Source organism: Branchiostoma lanceolatum, chromosome 3 (genome assembly GCF_035083965.1).
Source record: "Branchiostoma lanceolatum isolate klBraLanc5 chromosome 3, klBraLanc5.hap2, whole genome shotgun sequence".
Lineage (NCBI taxonomy): Eukaryota > Metazoa > Chordata > Leptocardii > Amphioxiformes > Branchiostomatidae > Branchiostoma > Branchiostoma lanceolatum.
This window is the reverse complement of record NC_089724.1, coordinates 15,120,830-15,139,485: the sequence shown is the minus strand read 5'-3', so window position 1 is coordinate 15,139,485 and position 18,656 is coordinate 15,120,830. Positions and strand designations below refer to the sequence as shown.

The 18,656-nt window shown below is 40.9% G+C and overlaps 2 protein-coding genes across 2 annotated transcripts; one reads left to right on the top strand and one right to left on the bottom strand.

The window, feature by feature from the left end:
• Positions 1-121: 121 nt before the first annotated feature.
• LOC136430523 (grpE protein homolog 1, mitochondrial-like) lies at positions 122-3,453 on the top strand. Its single transcript, XM_066421220.1, has 3 exons — positions 122-253; positions 1,192-1,354; positions 1,805-3,453. The coding sequence occupies exons 1-3, from the start codon at positions 126-128 to the stop codon at positions 2,228-2,230; spliced, it is 717 nt and encodes a 238-aa protein (XP_066277317.1). The 5' UTR covers positions 122-125; the 3' UTR covers positions 2,231-3,453.
• A 654-nt stretch (positions 3,454-4,107) lies between these two features.
• LOC136430519 (synaptic vesicular amine transporter-like) lies at positions 4,108-16,979 on the bottom strand. Its single transcript, XM_066421209.1, has 17 exons — positions 16,667-16,979; positions 11,805-11,958; positions 11,263-11,620; positions 10,800-10,858; positions 10,286-10,369; positions 9,978-10,070; positions 9,600-9,689; positions 9,378-9,418; positions 9,155-9,218; positions 8,728-8,823; positions 8,426-8,504; positions 8,234-8,285; positions 7,820-7,883; positions 7,632-7,683; positions 7,086-7,153; positions 6,521-6,654; positions 4,108-5,769 (listed from the first exon to the last, which is right to left on the bottom strand). Exons 2-17 carry the CDS (start codon positions 11,932-11,934, stop codon positions 5,662-5,664), a joined length of 1,572 nt encoding a protein of 523 aa, XP_066277306.1. The 5' UTR covers positions 11,935-11,958; positions 16,667-16,979; the 3' UTR covers positions 4,108-5,661.
• Between the last annotated feature and the right edge of the window lie 1,677 nt (positions 16,980-18,656).

The following is an 18,656-nucleotide window of genomic DNA, read 5'->3' as shown; positions in this document are numbered from 1 at the left end:
TATTCCTCACATTATTTTCTTCAGCAGTATACATATCATAAAACCTACATTTTCTGTCTAAAAGATATTTCAGGATCTTACATTTAGGTTACTGTAAACTTTGCAGTTCTTTACAGAGCCGCCAGATGGGACTGCTACATTGCACGAAGTTACGTCATACATCACCAAGAAAGATGGCAGCTCCCTGTCGGACCGTGCTGCGTTCCGTAACAAATTTTACCTCTGCTGCTTTATTTAGAAGCACAAAACCAAGGTAAGCAGGGATATACCAAATTTTTACGTCCTTATGTTACTTTCGACTTTCGTGCTTTTATCATTTGTGGCGCCAGTAGAAGAAAACGGGCCAGTAAACGCAAGGCTTGAGGAGAGGGAGGGGGGCGATGAGGTCACTCCAACATCCATGTGTCTGCCATGTGCGATGCAGATTTCTAGGAACACGTTATCAAATCCGCAGTTCTTAGCACGTGTGTCAACCCCTTTGGCAAAAATCTGTTGCAAAATTGTCCTTCTTGTCATACTAAGAGATCTTTGACGCCTTATATTCATTGTGTTTCTTGATGATGCAATTTTAGTAGTGAAACATGCTTGTGTAATAGTAGTACTATGGGTTGTGTAACTACTCGTAACTGAACCAAGTGAAACCCAGTACCAAGAGACCACGTCCAGCGATATAATAGACGTTAAACAAGGACAACAACAACAATTGTAATACGTCCTGGTACTAACTGCATTTACATATTGTTCTGTTTTGTTTTGTTTGTTTGTTTGTTTGTTTGTTTGTTTGTTACTCATGAATGGTAGACTGCCTTTAGCAGTAACCCACCAGTTTTGTTATATGTAAGACACTACTAAGACCAGACTGAAACATGTTTTGTTCCACTCACACCGAGATGGATCCCTATGCTCTTCAATAAGTGTGGTGCATTCTTTAACTTGCTCAAGGTGTGGCTCTCCCCCAAAATGGGATTTCCAGTTTTATATCCCATCTGAGAAGACGTACCTAACCGAAACTAGGTTTTCAGTTTTCAATGAGGAAAAAGGTGTAAAATGTCTTTCCCAAGGTAAAATGTCGAACCCAAGGCCTTTAAATTCCAAGTCAACAACCCTTAACACAAGACCACCTTAACACAACCCTTAACACAAGACATTCCAAGTCAACAACCCTTAACACAAGACCACCTTTGTTCTTAGGTACAGCACCAGATACCTGGCTACAACAGCCACAGAGACCTCCAAGACAGAAGATGCAGAGGCAGATAAGTCAGAAACACCAGCAGAAGGGGAGATATCTCAAGCCGACAAGAAGCTGACAGAAGAAAAGGCCAAATTAGATAAAGAACTAAAGGAATACAAGGTGAACATGATACCAACCTCTGCTTGGATTCAAAGTTTCTCTGGTGGCATACTGCTTTCTGTTTCTCAGCTTAGCATTACACACCACTACCAGTAGACTAGCCTCCTGCTGTACTGATTGCACAAAGTTGTGAGGCCCAAGGGCTGCTGAAACGGAGATGGGCGCTGCCCTATGCAGACTTTACCTTAATTATGAAATGTTTGTCAACTAGATATTGTATTTCACTTTAACGCGTTGTAAATACAATATAGACTCTCCATGGTGATGCTTGAGGTGAAGATTGTACAGTTTCTTTCAGAAAGTTGGGCTTCTCTAACAACTGTCACCCAGCTTTCAGAAAATGGTATATCTTCTACCACACATCTGCTTTGAGATTGCTGTTAGTTTACTTCTAGTCTATGGTGTGTCTTTTGATAATTAGATTTCTTTCTCTCCTTTTTCTCTGTCTAGGACAAGTACGTCAGGGCCCTTGCTGAAACAGAGAACGTCCGACAGCGTATGAAGCAACAGCTCGCGGACGCCAAACTCTATGGAATCCAGAGCTTCTGCAAGGACCTCCTGGAGGTCGCGGACGTGCTACAGAAAGCCACGGAGACCGTCCCCGCAGAAGAGATGAAGAACAATCCCACCCTTAAGACGCTTTTTGAAGGTTTGAAAATGACGGAGACGCAGATGCAGAAAGTTTTCAGTCGTAATGGTCTGGAGATGTTGAATCCCGTCGGGGAGAAGTTTGATCCGAACTTTCATGAAGCACTTTTCATGGCGCCCATGGAGGGGAAAGAACCGGGCACAGTCGCGGTCGTGTCGAAGGTTGGATACACGCTTCACAACCGTGTGGTTAGGCCTGCGCTAGTAGGGGTTGTTAAAGCACCTTGAAGCTATAGAAGAAAGTCAGGCTGTGTACAGCCTTTCCATTCCAAGCACTGATATACAGTCGAAAATAACTAAGACTACCACTCAGAGGTGTCAATGGAAAAAGATTATCCAATGGACAACAAAAAAGTGATCACATAGCATTGGCCAAGTGGTCCTTATGTAGAGGTGGTCTCTTGACAATGTACAGATTTGACTGTGTAGCCAAAATTTCTGTCAGTGCTTCGAATGACAAGGTTAGCTGGCAAAAGATATGACAAAAAATTATGAAAATGGTACAATTTGGGGCAATCAATATTAATCTAGACTAGGGATTTATCCTTTTTTCATTCTACTTTTCGGGAAATATATTGTCTGTTAAAAAAAAGAAGTAGATTTTGGGTCCCAAACACCATACTAATCAAGGTACTATGTAGATATCATTAGTGGATGCTACCAGTAGTTTTAAGGCATTTGTGACTAACAAACATTCCTTAATAAATGGCTGGTGAATCTTGTTCAGTAATAAAGTTTTGTGGGTAGAATATCAATGGATGTTATTCCTTATACAGGTTGATATGCATCTCGGGATGAGTGAGTTGGAATAATAATCTGTATAGCTTAAGGCCACACCATCTTAATCTTATGGATGACATCCGTGCGCGCATTGATTTTCGCCTGTTGTCACAAAAAAAAAAATCACCTCCTCCAAGGCTACACGGAACTCCGGAACTTGCCGACTTGCCGCAAAAGGCTAGCATTGTGCCGGCTTATTGGAAAACTCGAGGCGTATTTGTGGATTGGTATGCCATCGATGTTGGCTAGGGGGATTTTGCGTTTGCACAGTTGTACGAGAGGATCGCGGCGGCCAGCGAGTATCGCCCAGACAATTTCAAACACGACCTATCCAGAGTGGCTCTCACACGTTTCTTTTGCAATAATGAGAGACATGTGAGAGGAATTGAGGGATTGGCAGAGGTGAGATTTGTGAGCGTAAACCATGGAATGCTTAATATGGAGTTCAATGCCATGTATGTTGAAACTGCCCTTATGGGTGTATATGAGTATTCTCATCACAGTCATATATCATCCACAGTCCTTGGAGTCTACCTTCTAATAATATACTTCTTTGGTCGTTCTTGTCAATATATTAAAAATCAATCACTTGCGCTGAGTCTGCTATGATGAACAAGACAACCTACATGTACCTCCTACAAATAAACTGTTTTGTGGTTCAATTCGCAATACCAGCTTTGTACTAGTAGTCCTGTGGTTTAGCAGCATTTTTTTTTTTGCTGGATTTTCTTTTTTTTCGCCCGCGCGCATTAGTTTTGGGGTCTCCAGAGGATGTCATCCATAAAATCAAGTTGGTGTGGCCTAAAGGGAAAATGAAATTTCCGATATCGTATTTGGTACTTTCTGAAAATGTTAATGTGCTGTTTGAATCAGTTGTCAAAGTTGATAAGAAATTGGAGGTGAAGCTCATTTGGCTAGAAGTCCTTTCTGTTTAAATGCAGTAAATTGATTATGCAAATAATGTTTTGGTTAACATTATATGTGTCCATTGATCACTTCCTGTTACTCTACGGTGAACGTGACAAGCATATAGAAAATATATAGCTGTGAAAACACAAACAGACAAAAAAAACAATACCTCCCCTTGAATTATTACCCCCATTACCTGTCATGTCTGATACTTCCTGTCACTCCAGTAATTCTAAGTCTGACCTGTGCGGTGACACCATTTCCTTACTCACTTCCTGCCACTTAACTGATAGTGTATTCAAATAACTAGGGACACACAAGAACACAAACGAACAGACGCACCAAAAACTCTGTAAAAGGATATGAATAAAGCAAAAACTAAAGCTTTACTTAAAAGAATGAACCTATACCTATAAATGACCAGTGACTGCCCATAGCTCTTTCAAGCATTTATTCTGCTATATCGAACAACACTTTCATTGTCTGATTAATATATGGTTTCCTAAGGCACATCATACTCCTAAACATCAGTGAACAGTAGAGGTCAGGACAGGATATTAGCACTCACGTGACTATGACGTCAGCATCATCCACCATATTGGATAGTTAAATCAGCCCGGATCTTGGCAGGTAAAGTTGCATTCGTAATTATGGCGTGTGACGTCACCTTCACCGTACAGCATTTAGTGGGCCAAAACATGTTTTACAGTGCGCAAGATTTACATTTTGGAACGGGTGCAACTCCTAATGACAAACGTTACTGCCTAGGCCTCTCTTTAGACCTTGAATCTGAAATCAAATAGTATTTTGTAACTAGTTTGAAATTTTCAGCAGACGATGCAGCAAATGTTTACTTCTTTTTTCTGACACTCAAATGTCAAGAATATGCTGTATACTAGTGTACGATAGTATCTTTACGTACCTAAACATACACAAGTATCTTAGTGCACCGGCACACGTTATACGACAAACATTGAATACCATTAGAACAGCCGTATCATCTATACATATACAGTTCTGATGTCGATTGTGCAAAGTTTCAATAGCGCTCATCACGGAAAATGTCAGGGTTCTTATGCGATTCCTACAGTCCGTTCTCCTCTACATACATTCCACGTACGTACAGACGTACGTCACAAATACGTCTTGCATTCCTCATACATAGATACAGAAGTTTTCAATCGCTTGTCTGTGCACTTTTGTTCGCACAGCGTTAAATACACGGACAATCGACGTTATATAACTACTACGTCACGAAATAGCCTCCTATACACGTAGAGCACGTAGAAGTTGTCTTTGGATTTCAAGAATCAGTTTTTGCATTTACAATCTTTTGCTCCGGAAAGCTGGAGCAAAATTTAAAAAGAAATAGAATGTCTAACTTTGGCGCATGGCTATGACAACGTGAATTGTCAGCCTTAATTAATTATAAGTTGCTCTCTGGCTCTAAAATCTTAGCTGTAGTTATCTTGATTGCCCTTTCTTACTGAAATTCAATGCCAATATATGTATATATCCTTTTTCAGTTTCAAAATTGAAGTACATCCGTGATATGTATATTTTCAAATACTGTTCGCTTCTCTAGCTGAAATGTTCTTATGATAAGTACGTGTATATTAAGTTCTTTCTATTAATCTCTCTACAAATGAATCTCTCTTCCAATCTTATCTTGGCTGTTTTTCTAAATTCTATAGGACGTACATTACAGTAACACTTAAGTATTGTGGTTAATTAGTAGCTCTGTCGTAAGATTTTTGTACAACGGGCACCAAAACGACATTTCCGTTTGCCAAAAGACACCCGACAAAGGTAACGGCAAAGCAAACAGCGCCACAACTTGAGAAATCATTTCTAGGAACTTGATCTAATTTCTCTTACACCGTCCTAAACACAACTCTATTACGTCAAGTCCATCGTACAAGTCTCCTGTATTTGTTTTAGGGGTGTGCGTGTTCTATCTAGTTGAAGTACTATTCGGAGTCCGACGACAGTTCCTTCACGTCCAGGTTGTATTGCACTCGGTCCTTCATTACATACGGCTGGGTCGGCATCGGGCATTCCTCACTGTACAGAATAGCCTGTGGAACAAACGGCAGGGGTCATGAGCCAGTATGGAGGTTGGACAATCTGCTAGGTTAGCATTGAAGAAAAGGAGGAGTGAATCTCGTCAAATGGCAGCGAAATTAGCCCTGTCCTAGCTGATAAATGTGGTACAGGTATTGTACAGGTAGGACAATGTGAATGTTGGACTGTAACGTCACATGTAAATGTAGGTATGCTATGGCATAGATAAGTCTGGTGTGGTGTGGTGTGGTGTGGTGTGATGTGATGAAATATGGTATAGTATAGTCGTCGGCATCCTTCGCGGTACCCTTATGGTTTAATACGCACTGGACAATCATACATGGCATGGTATGTCATGGTGTAAACGGACCTCATGACCATGGCTTTGATATTACAGGTTATGTTACCTCCGTGAAAACGGAGGTGTTGTTTACGGTCTCTGTGTTTGTTTGTTTGTTTGTTTGTTTGTCTTGGTGTGTTTCCGCAGGCAGTTATTTGAGTATTGTACTACATGTATGACAGGATGTGAGACGGAAGATGGTGAACCCGGAGATTGGCAAGATGGGAAAGTTGGCTTGGCCCAGATCTAAGGCAGGAAAATGCATAAACGGAATAAGTGGGAAATTCACAATAACGAATAAAACAAGAAATAAACAAAAATCTTTGTCTATGTATACAGAATATTTCACAAATCGATGTCTGACTTCTTCGATTTCTTGTTTTGCTATATGTTGCTTTTTTTTTTTGAGAGAGAGACGACCGTACCACAGTTTCTTCTTTCCCCGGCGGGTTTCTGAGGAAGATGAGGAGCGGAGCGAACAGGATGTTGACGATGGCGATGCCTCTCATCAGCCAGGGGAAGCCCACCGCGTTTACAATAGCGCCGCTTAGCGCCGGACCTGGTGAATTACACATGTCAAATAGAACTTAGATGTTAGGAAAACATATTTCAAACAAACGAATAACGCTTTTGCGTAGATGCCTACAAGTACTAGACTCCTTTACAGGCCTTTTATGCGGTGCTGGCGTTTATTTGTGGGAGAGCGCTGATTCACGTGCACAACATATCGGGGCGAGGCTCTTTCGCTGGATACATAGTTTTTGTCACCCGAAGATCTCTCCAGCAAAAGAAGCTGGCCTCGATAAATTGAAAATCACGAATCAGCACTTCCACGGCCATTAATTAGTGCCGGCGCACCTAGAAGGCCTGGAAAGGAGACTAGGTTTTGCGACTGGTACATATAGCGCCCGTTGGATCCAAAAGGATGGGTATCGCGAAAGGAAAGTTACATAAATTTCATAAACTGTACATATTAAGATAGGACCATACCTATGGCGAATCCCAGACAGAACGCGACGTCAGCAATGGCGTAGACGGTCCCATACACCGAAACGTGTCTGTAAGATATTCCAAAAGAAATCAGTGGCCATGGTCAACATACAGTCTGGTAGCGAAATAGTATCTACAATCTTAACATCTTAGGACATAAAAACCTATTTCAAGTTAATATTTTACGATATGTGGCAGATATCAAAGGTATTATAATGCGCAAAAGCAGCTATAACATGATCCGAAGGGATAAGTATTATTAGTACGAAGCTCGAAGAGAATCGAAGGCACTGATGGTATAAAAGATTGGGGATATTTTAGAACGTTTGTTTTTCAAGAATCAGTGGAAAACTCCACCTAGCTCTTTTACCATTGATGATATCGATCAGCGTCCTAGACCCACCTCTTCGGGTATGGTTACAAATATTGTATTGTCCAACAAACATATATCGGCTTGGTTCGTCCTCATATAGCAGTCCTGTACCACTGCTTGTACCGATATGAAGTGAGTAATAGTCACTGATAAAGACAAAGGGAACAGCTAACCTCAGGTCGACCAGGTACCCCATAATCGGCATCATTGACGAATCCACCATTCCTAAGGTGAGAGATACAAAAACGAGATGTTTGTATACATATTAAAGCATTGTTAGCTGTTAAAGATTATGGGGATATTGGCCTTCTTTTCTGTCAAATGATATCTATCGTTGCACAACTGGACTATAAGATCTTACCTATTGCGAATCCGATGAAAAAGTTTGGCACAATCAGTCCATACAGACTTCTGGCAAAAGGAACCTTGGAACGAAAGGGAAAACACCGTGTCATTGACGTAGTAGATAAGATCTTAAATGTGCGTATTGCACTGGTATTGCTATTTGCCATTGCAATTGCAATTAAGGAACGTAACCATTTATCAAATAGGACATTCTACCACTACACCTGCATGTACATTTAGAATATGAAGTAAGATGTACAAGCAAGCTTAGGTTGCTAAACCTGCCTCCCAGACAGTACGAAACTGCGATGCATGTGAAGATATTCGTGATACGTAGAATCATGCATTCAGCCATTTCATGTTAAAGACTTATGACGTCTATGTTTTTGTTTTTCTGTATGGGCGGATACTGAAATATAGATGTACCTACCACAAATGAGAAGATTCCGATCAGCAGCATCCCCAACAAGGCACACAGCCATCTAAAAGATAAAGGTACGTAAAGGTAATTGTTTTGCGCAATTCTAAGTGTTAGAAAATATAGCCACCGCATCCATCACTCTTCCGCAGGCACCAATAAGAGGCCTTCAAAACAAAGCATAGCAAACAGTGGGTCACTGACCTTCCCATCTTGTGTGCCAGGTTACCAAATAAGGCAGTCCCAATCAGGTAGGAGATGCTGGCAGGTAGGAACGCTACACCTGGCAATTAAGAAAACAATATGTTGATCATGACAGGCTTCTTCAGAATAACGAACGCGAGAGCACTGAGGCCATGCTCAACAAAGATAGAAAGTTTCAACAACTTACTATTTTGAGCATAATTATCAATCCCCTCGCGTAATAAAACATAACCATTTTACTAACATCATCTTCGGAAGTTCGACGGACACGGTTGCAATTTGAATTTGAATTTGTAACGTACCAAGCTGCCATTGGCCAACGTCCATGGTGTCCATCATCCAGATCGGCAGGGAGGGCTCCAGCATCGCGATGGACATGTTGGCAAAGCAGATGGTTCCTTTGGAACACAAAACACATACACCTCATAACTGGCCCCGCTTTATGTAGAGATGTAAGTATACACAGGGGCTGAATCTACTTAAAAGGAAGGAGAATGTTTGTACCTAAATGTCTGCCATAACATCATTTCTAACATCCGTTGCCAGTTGATTCTACTCTTTGAATTGATGCTGCAGGCAGTGATTTGGTACTTAATCCAGACTACTTTTGCATTCTTTGCAGTCATTGACTACTACATCTTGTTATATCATTGCATGATGGTCATGTACTATGTTTAAAGTACACTAATATGAACCGCCACGCTTGCTAGGAAGAATAACTCTAAGTACCTGCGGCGACGAGGATGTACGGGTCACGCATCAGCTTGTGTAGGGGATCACCAATCATGTCCACCTGTAGAGAAAAGTCGGGGTAAGTTTTTTTCACTTTTCAATCTACATCTTACATGTGCTCTGTACATCTATTAGTATACCAACATTAACAAATAAAGTTAGCGCTAGTATTGATGTGAATAACACAACTGTAAACTGACGTAAACGGAAAATGACAAACCTTTGTCTTGACATTCGGTCTCAGCACCATGAGCTGTAGAGCTAGAAATACAAATTCATCAATGAAAAATCAGCGGTCAATGTATTCAATTAAATCATAGAGCTTATATGAAGCTCCTTGATTATGTCTATGACGTTGAAAACTGATGAAAAAAGATTACTTTGTACCAAATTCAGTAGAATTATAATAATTCTAAGGAACACAGATCTCTAGATGACGTACCTCCGTCCAAGAGCACAAGGACAGCTATGATGAGGAAAGGCGCGCTCTTCCCTACGAACTCGTACATCACGCCGCCGAAAGGAGGTCCAACTAGATAGAGTGCAAGTAAGACGTTACTAGAAATGTAAACACTGGACAACAGAACAGCTAGATGTGGACCTTTGATAAAGCGGTAGTAACCAGAGAGATGCCACGCATTATACAAGTACAACACAATTAATGCAGAAATGCAAAACTATTTTGGTGAAAAAAATGTTGGATGCATAAAACTTTGCTCATGGTGGAGTCGTACGATGAAAAAGTCAAACATAAGGACACAATGTTATCATAAGCGTTTTGACACTAAAAGAAAGTTAAGAAACAGTAATTTTCACTTACTCAATACTCCAAATGCCAGTCCTCCTAGAGCCATGCCGATCACGCTTCCTCTTTCGGCGTCATCTTGATACGCGTCCGCAAGCATACCCATCCCTGAGGCAAAATAGGTTACTGATTAGATTGCAATTTTGGCTTTGCTAACACCCGTCAGCCACTATGGCAAACTAACGTTACCGAAATACTTACCATCGGAATGGAATGCTCAAGAATATGCACCAACATTTAGAACTTAGAAATGCTCTGTTGTGATTATAAAGAAAAAGCTACGAAAATGACCAGTGAAGTACATATTGCCCTGTTGGCTATACCTGCAACGGAAGAGCAGGATGAGCCGACCCCCTGCATCGCTCTGGACACAAAGAGGACCGCGTATGAAGTTCCAAAGGCGAACCCTATGTGTGACAAAACGTCTCATTAAATGTCGTTAAAATGTCAAGTCTCTAATGCTGATCTTATGTTACTTTTACTATACCCCTACTTCTACTACTGCTACTACTACTCCCACTTCACTACTACTACTAGTATTACTACTGTTACTTACTGACTCACTCACTGACTCACTGACTCACTGACTCACTCACTCACACGCACACACACACACACACACACACAAACAAACACGCAAACACGTTCTACATATCTTTACAAACAATTTTCATGCATATATGACATTTGTAGATGTCGCCCTCCTTATTTTCTACACAAACTATAAAAAAAATATATATATATATATATATATATGTAGCAAACTTCAGAGGTAGTAAATGCAATATATATCTATCATATTCAAGTTTATTAGATACAGCACTTCTATTTACTTACCTAATGTTGACAGGAACAAGATTATGAATCCTATAAACATTGGTATGCTGTATCCGATCCTACAGGGAGAAGATAAGAATGTAAGGAAGGGAATGCATGTTTGAGTGGTGTTTTTCGCATTGATCTGTGACCACATGGGGTTTTGATTTCTGCGGGTTAAAAGGTCATAGATCCTATCGCTCGATTTCGCCCAAAGCGACAATGAACCTTTTTGAACACTGTCAAGTTTTTTTGACCAGGGCAAGGTCAAACTTGACTTGATAAAAACGTGACGAGAGCTTTAAATTTGTAATCTGATGTTTTCTTTAGTTGTACTTAAATTGTTATTTCCACTTTTCTCACAGTTGTTATTTCTATTGAATCCCTTGATATCGTCCTGTTTACCAAATGATTTTCTGAAGATATGAAATTCGGCTAGCGTTAGTCCATCATTTTTCTTGAAATAACTTAGAATGTTTCTAACCTATTTGTCAGAGGACCAACGAAGGGATTTGCCAAAAGTTGCAGCGTTGATTTGGACGCGTAAAGAAGTCCTATTTTGATGTTCTCGTGTATGAGGTCCCAGTCGTGTTCGTTTCGCTGCGGTTCTTCTGTGTAAGCCCCGGATGTTTCGGTCACCTGTCCATGCGTCTGTGTCACGTGATCATCATGCGCATGCGCGGTGGTGCTGTTTGCCATGCTGTAAGCTTCTGAAACAGGGTTGTTGTTGTTCTCCTGCTGTTGCATTTTGTAGTATCCCGAGTGGCCAATCCAGTCATAGCCAGAGTCACCGGTGAAGTTTGGGTGCTCAAGGCGATAGAAATAGTCAGGGATAATCGGCACTGTAGAAAGATAAAAAGAAAAATGAAAGCTTAAAATAGACATAATGCTGGTATTCGTACTCAGAATAAGTAGTTCTGAACACGTTGACTTAAGAAGCAGGCAGCAAGATACATAGCTGTTTGAAATATGATGCTGCATTACATTCATTGATACATTAAAGATGTTAACCAAGCGTTAACTTACCGACCACCGTGACCAACATGTTGTCTAATAGGAGTGCCACGAAGACGGTGAAGACTATCAGCTTCTTTGACATGCGGCACTCGTTGCAGTAGGCGAGCACCGATGTGAACTTCTCGGCCAAAGGAGCCATTGCTGTGGCTTTTGATGCAGTTGCCTGGAGCCACAAGGTACAATAAGATTATATTTATCACGAATAAGATGTTGCATAAAACAGCGAATTAAGATGTCAGGGCACCAGTAGAGTGCAATTTGGTAGAATAATCCCAATCAGAGTCTGTGAACTCACAATAATATTCGCTTAAAAGACAGTCATAACTTTTCAACTCCAGTTTATGTCACTTTATGCCAATGGATTGACTTAAAATTTAGGATTTATAAATATTCTTAGAATCCTGTTTGGAGTCTCTGTCGTGATCTCTACCTACAGAATCTACTATTATTCTGCCAGACCGCAATATCTACTCTGACATAGATGCAGCAAAACATGACAAACATGACAAACATGGCATCGTTATTTTAATAAACACAGTACTTTTTTGACAGCGGATTCATTGAAAGCACAATCTTCGCTCTATATCTTAAGTGGCAAAAGAGCTATAGTGTTTTGTTTGTTTCTATAGACACTTTGCAAGTGGCTAAAAAGGACACAAGCAAATCTAGAATAATGCATATGGTTGACTAATTAGCATTTGTCAGCTAGTGTTCTCAATACAACGTGACCAAAAGAGACAAATGTACAAACCATATTCAAACCAGTTGCCACAGTTTCCCCTAACTATTCCCATTTCAGAAAGTATTCCAACTTTTAGAAAACTACAGTACATTTCTACTAAAATCACACAACCCACTTATTATAACCCAATACGTGGGGCATTTCAATTGGTACCATACTGCCTTAAAAGAAATCAAATACAACAATACTGTGCGCAGAAACGCCTTTGTTCTATTTTCGTTGTCATTGTATGATTATACAATTTGTTTACTTGCAATTAGCCTTTAGGTATGAATTTGCAACAACAAAAGAATCACTTGTCAGCCACAATTCAACGCAGAAGGCACAAAAGGTACATTACTTGAATAAAAACTTTAAATCTGATGCCTTATCCACGATCAAACACGATGATTTCTGATTTCTGAAATGCATTTTGTTCGATTGGAATATAACAGAAAGTATCCATCTGCAGCGTTTCCAGGTATTCGTATTCCCCATGCCCCTCTGCGCGGCAACCGAAAAAGAATCGCGTGCATGTATCTAAGGGTCAAATATGTCACATTGAAAATTGCCCCAATCACAATTACAACCCCCGGCCCATTAGTGATCAATGCCTTGTAATCAGAGCTCTCCCTTTGTGCGCGCAGACGTTTTTCTGCCGTAACCACGAAACGGCAGCCTTCATTTCCCCTCGCGTGCGGGAATCAAAACTTCGCTAATGCTACAAGATTGCGGGGTATAATGGAGATGGAATTGGTTGAAAGTATATCACGAGTGATGTTTGCGTCGTATGGAGGATTTGCCGGGCGGTGAAGATGGCAGAAAGGTCAACTGGACGAAGGCAATCTTATTTTCGATCAGTCAAGCAGATATGTCCAAGGGGCTGAATGTAAGTGTAGAGGAAATATTGACTTAAACGGACCAAACATTCGGACAATATTAATACGTAACGTTTATTAAGGAAAGCTTAAACGTTTTGAGAAATCGAATAAAGGCATGTTTACCTTGAATAAGCCCGTTATTTGACAACTTCAACGCTGGACTTCTCTTTCACCATTTTCCTCTTTTTTTCTTGACGTGTATATTCTGCCTGATTCTCGGATACAACCTGGATATAGTTTTATACTTCAAATATCGTGTATACGGGCTAGGATCTTCGTGTAGTATGGTGGTATCTGGTAGAATTTCCTTCAGAGTACTGATTGACTAACATGTCTTCTGGTAGCATCACATGTGCGAAAAGTTGCCACTTTTCAGGTTGGTATCGGGGGAAGTTTTTTTTACATTCCAGTTATGCTGGCGTTTAACGTCAAAGAAGTAGTAGTAAAAAGACTTAAAAAACGAACTCGGGGTTTTCACTTAAATTCACGTCCAAACAGCATTGCCCTTTAGTTTCAAATTTCATTTCATGACGTCACAAAGCCACGTACATCCTGGCGTCATGGTGCAACATTATGCTCATTACGGAGAGAGAGAGAGGAAGACAATTTGGGACAAAGGTGCGTAACAGATGGCGGATTAGAAAACATGACTGGCTTTAAACAAACATGGCGGCGTTGTAAAGAGGATATAAACTTTCCATACAACGAGAGGCTATCGCTTAGCAGTTAACGAGAGAGCCCTGAGAGCTAAAGTAAACAACAAAAGGGGCACTCCTGGGCCATTCCGTCTATTGCCATTAGTAGTAGTAACAAGCAGTGATAACGAACGAAAAATTTGCATACCCGGCCCTATTTTTGGCTAAATACAACATCCTTCTGAAGAATTACGTAAAAGGCTAAAACAAATGTTGAATTTTATCTAATTAAATGGATTCTTTACCACTATTCAAGATAACCTGTCGCGGTGGAGGCATGCTCCTGTCATTATCAAGTCGTAGAATGTCATGTTCCATTGAACTATTCCACATTCATCGAGGAAAATAAAATTTTCTCTGTTTGCTTAGTACGACATATGCAGTTCTTATATTTGACAATGAGCGCTTTTTTTGTATCCTGGAACACTTTATCTCATTAATCTCCAAGTAGATCTATGGGGGCAAAAACGTAACGGTTTCTAAGTGGCGCCATATAGATCTGACCACACAACCGTCCAATTTAAGGGGGGGTAGACATTTTCTGTTGCTTGGAGATTACAACTCGTGCCATTTAAAAAAAAAACACAACATGTCCCTCTGTCCCCTTTGATTACCGTTTGTTCACATGTACAATGCCTTCGTTAACTGCTCGTATCGCATACCAGCCATAGGCCCCTGGAAACTACATATGTTAAAGGGAGTGATATTAGTAGAAGGTCATGGATTTATATATCAGGAGAGTCCTTTGGAAATTTGTTCACTTTGCCAGTTTCGACAATGTATTCACTCACAACATACGTGTACATGAAAGTCTAGCGACTCATATGTTGTTCTTTGTCTGACGTCAATGATCGGACGTCGTGTTAATGGTCCTTCTTCGTCACACCTACAACTACACGGAGCACGTTTACCTGGAACTGTTGGGGTAGGGAGGGCGTCTAGAGGTAATGGCTGGTTGGAAAAATGAAAGGCTGTTCAGTGACGGTGACGTTCCTTAACGGATCACACAATACCCTTTAGGCAGGTAATAATTGATGTTCAGAATGTTCAGAATGTTTGCACACACTAGCCTTGAGTCTAGCTGGGAGCCGGCCAAAGCTAACAAGGCTGGACTCCAGGCTATGAACACACGTGAATACAATTTGATATACCCAAGTCTTGTGCCTTGTGACCACTTGCGCCGTACATTCATATACTGTTCAGTTACCATGTATCTATTTATACAGCGAAACTAATGAATTAAATCACATCAACGCACACGAAACCCTGTCTACAGAACCGTATAGAACATACGGGGGCGACAACCTGTACGTACATAGCAGCGGTCCTTTTATTCGCAAGGAGCATACAAAGTCGACAATACACAAAAAGACACTGACAACCAAAAAGCAAGTACTCTTTATCAATACTCAACGCATCGTGACATTGAGCTGTGCTTTCTCATGAAAATAACCAAAATACAAAAGGCAGACTGTTTAGACAATTAAAACACACTCTCAAAACACATACCTTTTCGCCTGCTTTTCGGCGTCAAGAATGCTACATGTTCAACCAATGATAAACTACTGACAAGACCAGGGCAACCTTCTCCGGGCCAACAGTCAAGTGCGAATTAGAATAACAAGAGCACCAATCTCACAAAAATATCGTCAGTTCAGGCTGATACAGCATTAATATTAGCATTACGCTAGCCTTGCACACGTGTTCGCGGAACTCCTGCTGTTCCCTGTGGTTGGAGGTGGCCACTGCTACAGGTAACTGAGTGACATGACTCATGATCACACGTGACCACTTGTACGATTTTCTAAGTTACCGCAAGTCGCGAGGACACCGTGTCATACCAGTACTCAACTTTGCCATGCGTAATCCACATTGTGTTCATTTATTGCTTCAAGCTGTGTTATCACTATTAGTATAGACAGAAGCTTTCTTGAGGCAACAAATGGTGACGTTACAGCGACTTTCGTACAGTCAACTCTAAACTACAAAATAGAAATACAACATAAATCTTAAAAATCCACTTACTAAGCAACGAAGGCTAACATGACTAAGTCCTTAATATCTTGTTAGAATCAGGTGGTGCTAGTTGTGAGTTTCAGCATCTTTCCTATTAACAAAATTATCATAAACGTCTGACAGCGACGATGGCTTGGCATATTGCGGGAGCGGCTGACTTATCTGCAAGCCATGTTGACCAGTGTCAAAATGAATGGTTCGTCCATTGGGCACTTTTAGGCACCAAAGAGGGAAGGGGTGTCTTTCTAAAGAACACTTTTGCGTTTTAAGAAAAGTGCAGGTGTTGAGCAGTTCATTTCATCAAAAACTCGTCGTTGTGAGCCAATGTTATTGCGGATTATTGGCGATATTGCATTCGTCTTTGTTGAATCACCATGGTCAGTATTTCCAGACATACACGGAGAAGTACTTTCACATTTATCTTGGTTAACGGAAAACTGTTTGGTATCGAAAAGATACTACATGTGCATAATCGTCTCTAAACTAGCGATAGGGTTTGTCCCACAGGCAAGCCCTGTATACTCCTCCTAGGTAATAAAATAAAGCTGATTTACTTACCGCAAACACACGGGGTTACCGGTCGTTCTTAATTGGTTGACGCCCCTTCTTCAACTCATAACGATAACAGGACAGATACAAACGAAGGAATCATGTTTAAGTCGCTTTGAATATAAAATATAGAAAACCAACTTCGTCTGAAGACCTCCGGTAGTAGTAGCACACCAGCGAAGTGAAGGCTCGGAGGAGTGAACCTGGCGTATTATTCGCATACAAAATATACGTAATTCTTGGGCGTTGGTTGCGGGGGAACTGACGTTTGACCCGTACGGGAAGATAGCAGTTGATTCGGGAGCTTTTGCAGGGGCTTGGTAGGATCGTTCATTAATGATGTCTAGATGTAGGGGGAGACGGCAACAGCTGTTGAAATTTACTAGTGATGGTACTAATTATACTTTGGTAAGGGTGAACTACAAAAATCGTGATTTTCAGCACTAACTCAGTTGATTTAAGATATTTCAGATATACGTTAGTTATTTCTAAAATAGCAACTACTAAGTATTACACACCTAAATTTTACACCCTGCCATTGTGGACTGGGATTAGTGAACAGTCCCGGATAAAAGAAACGTCCAGGAACTACGCAAACACTGATTGGCGGAAGCATGCATACGTCATGGGAGATCGGTCCCAACAGATTGTTGTCGAAGGGAGGGAGAGAACACACAGAGGTGGGAACTATAATACATGTAATTGAAAAGGGGTAATAAAAGGTGTAACCACGCCAACTGCTGATCTATTTACAATGACAAAAGCACCGATGTAATAAAATCAGTCTTTAAGAATATAGTTATGACGGCAGCGGGCAAAAAGTCACGTTTTCTAATGTATGACAAATGTGTTCAAATCATGCATATAGATATGAATGATAATCATAAGATAAACTCTAGTACATCAACACCAAGCCGCCAAGTTTTGATGACAAATTAATGACACTGCAAATTCAGAGAATTTAACCTCAAAATAAGGAAAATTGGACAACACAATTTAACTCCTGAATCCGAGCACTCGGTTACAACAGGACACGGTGCCGAAGTGTTCTCAATACTGGGTGGCATCTGGACAACACAATTGTGTAGAAAGTCGGATAAAATGTGTACCAGTTAGAGCACTGGCCATGTGCCTGTCATAATGTCAGTAAGACTGTGTAGCACAGGGTACTTAAGACAAGATGTTTGTATCGTCTAAGCACTGTACCGCAGCATGTTAAGCGGTACTTCGCGTAGTTGTCATGAAAATCGTGACTGGAGTACACGTACTCTACACAAAAATACTCCATAGTCTCACGGGGCTAGTCCCCTTGAACACATTTTAGACCAACTTTCTATCAAACGGAGTTGCCCTAATCCCACCCACTGCTGAGAACACCTCTTTGCATGACTTCAATGACAGGACGTCACGTTAGAATGATATTTTCATTTCACGAAAATGAAAGCTTAAGAAGCACGTATACCTGAAACTGTTGGGTAGGGAGGGCGTCTAGGGGCGATGGTTGGTTAAAAAATTTTAAAAGGCTTTTCAGTGACTGTGACGTTCGGATCAGACAATACTGCTAATAACGTTAGTAAAGGCAGGTAATAATGGTCTGAATGTTTGGGATGTTTGAACACATCGGTGTGGCGCAACGATCAGAACCAATAGGTCCCGGACTGTTCGATGCTCACCATGCCCTGACGTTGTACCCTTGGGAAAGACACTTTACACGACCTTTCCTGGCAGTGGAGTGACGCCCACCCAGCCCCTTCGACTAATTTGTCTAAAAGTGTGACAAAAACACACTACGGATTTGGTGGGCGATGTGCCAGCATCTAGCACATTTGCCAACAAGAACCGTACGATTTGAACACACGTACATGGCTCATTGCTTTGTTCAATCTAAAGATATGGAAAGGATAATACCGTACATAAATCCTACTTAGGTCACAGCAAGATCGCAATGACAGCGCTGTCTAGTCGAATGGGGGCCTAAAGCCCTGTCACACCTGTGCGT